Source organism: Glossina fuscipes, unplaced genomic scaffold (genome assembly GCF_014805625.2).
Source record: "Glossina fuscipes isolate IAEA_lab_2018 unplaced genomic scaffold, Yale_Gfus_2 147, whole genome shotgun sequence".
NCBI lineage: Eukaryota > Metazoa > Arthropoda > Insecta > Diptera > Glossinidae > Glossina > Glossina fuscipes.
This window is the reverse complement of record NW_023998490.1, coordinates 1,802,328-1,804,712: the sequence shown is the minus strand read 5'-3', so window position 1 is coordinate 1,804,712 and position 2,385 is coordinate 1,802,328. Positions and strand designations below refer to the sequence as shown.

General features: G+C 34.2%; 1 protein-coding gene across 1 annotated transcript in view; it reads right to left on the bottom strand.

Annotated features, from left to right (window-relative positions):
* Positions 1–295: 295 nt before the first annotated feature.
* The window catches only part of LOC119641275 (ras-related protein Rap-2c), a 6,849-nt gene continuing 4,759 nt past the window's right edge, over positions 296–2,385 (bottom strand). Inside the window, exon 2 of the mRNA XM_038039870.1 lies at positions 296–821. Within this exon, the coding sequence (XP_037895798.1) occupies positions 492–821 (330 nt within the window). The 3' untranslated portion in view covers positions 296–491. The remainder of the gene's footprint in view (positions 822–2,385) is intronic.

Sequence of the window (2,385 nt, the reverse complement as noted above, 5' to 3'; positions counted from 1 at the left end):
ACCAATTTTAAAAAATAATAATGCTCACCATAGAGGATAGATTACGTAAAACTTTAGTATCACATATGACAAATAATGCTCTTCAGATTAAGTTCGAATGCATGCAAGGTAGGACAGTAACTTCAATTACAGTTCAAAAGGTCAAGCTTTTTCCTTAATTAAGGAATCAAAATTTTGATGCTTATGGTTTAGATCCGTAACTTTCGCCGTAAAAATGCTGTTCGCGTCAAGTTTATAATTCAACTAAATCGAGTCGCGGTTTTACCACCCACACAGTTGCCAAGAGAACTTGATACATAAGTCACACAAAGTATATAAAATTTTTTTTGTTTTCAGCTAATACAGTTACGTTTGCGACGCCATAAAATTTTTTAAAACCATAATATGAAAAGAAACATATCGTACCGTGTAACATGTAACCGTACCGTTATAACATGTAATAATGGAAGGCAAAAATTTGAATTTAAAACATTCGCACTGATTCTTCACACCTACCAGGCTGCGGCCGTCATCTGCTCCCTATGTTTTCCCTTTTTCTCGCTTCTTTCCGGCCGGTGACGCTTTACGTGAATACCGGACACACCCCCCAAGTGGTTGGAAGATAGTCTGTCATTTAATCTCATCGCTTTAAATAGTTTTTCAAAACTCTCCAAAATATGATAGATCATACAGGACCTACTTACCTGAAATGTTTGATGATTTGTTAGGGAATACATCACAATAAAACCATGACCATTTTTTATATACAAATCTCGCATTGAAGCAAATTGTTCTGTACCGGCGGTATCAAGTATTTCCAAAACGCATGGCGAATTGTCAACCTAAAAAAAAAAAGGATACACAATATAAATGCAAAGGCATTTAAATGAATTCATCTTCACACTCTTGTTTCAAGTGTCTTAAGTGGTTTTCAGCTCTCAGAGCAGCTATTTAGCATTAATAAGAATGTAGTAAAACTTCCATCTCTCGACGATAAATGTAAAGAATAAGAAAGTTATATTCTTACATCTTCAGTTGGATCTTAGATGTCTTAAATTTAAAGGTAGTGCATAACTGCACCAAGGTATTTGTTTTGGAATAATATCTGGTCAATGTTTATACAAAATTTTAGATCGATATCTACTTTCGCAACTCTTTTATGGTTCTTGCCTTTGCCTCTAACAGTTTTTGCTCTTTGCGCTAAGTCATCCAGTTTGGAGCGTACCTGTTCAGTTCCCACCGTACAAAAATAATTTATTGCTTACAGCATTACCGTCATTAGAAACTTTGTTTTTGATAAAGTCGACGAACGGTGACGTTGGCTAACCGGCTTTAATAATTAAAATAAGCTTTAATGCTCCTATCCGTTCTTGAAGGAGCTGTGCTTTCATAAAGAAAAACCTTAGCCAATGTGAATACAATTACAAAATATTTAATCCCCAAAGAGTCCTTTGTAAAAATAGGTGATGAATGAATGAATTCAATTTCTTTTTCTCTTGACCGAAGGCCTTATATACCATTAGCTATTTTCTTCTTATCGCTTGCCTATTGCTGATGGCACACCTATAACTACAACTTTTAGTTGTCAACTTCGCCTAATAAGCCGCCAACATACTCTAGGGCCAACTGCGAAGGCTTGCGTTTGATGCTTGTCACGACTGAGAGTTTTTCTTGGCTAGATGTACAAATTTTTTTCATTTTAGTTTTATTTCACTTTTTTCCCCCTTATTTATTCATATATAGATTTTTCAATTTTGAGATTTTCGAAAAATATCTGACGGAACTTTCTTGTTTCTTTTATTCCATATTTAAATTGCAATCTATCCAAAAAACAATAAGTAAATCTTATGACAAGGTGAAGACAGTACCAGAGATTATTGTACCCCGTCCAACACGTACAGTGCTATCTTGAAACCGTGTTATACGAAACTTTTTTATTTTTTTATTTAAACTAAAATATCACATACAGAATAACGTAATTTAAGCTTAGATATATCAAAAAGATATGCACCGCCCGCCTTGTATCGAAACCATGTAAAATTTTTTTATTTCTTTTAATTTTTTTAAAATTCATTGCAAACACAAATAATTAAGAAAAAAATCTATCCGCCCGAGTGGCCGAGTAGGCAAAGGTCTCGATTAAGAGCTCAATGATCGCATATTTAAGCCTCAAGTGCGGTTAAGTTTCCAATAAAGCCGATAGATAGCCTTAGATGCTAAAAAAACAGAGATTTTAAAATATGCAATGCAGTCCGACATGACCTTTACAAAAATGACTCATGACCTCCACAAAATTGACACACGACTTCCACAAAAACGACACAAGACCTTCACCGTACACATGACAAACTTTAATTTGTTTTGTCTACTAATTGTACTAAAGTCTTAAAACTTTAGTTTTAGAAT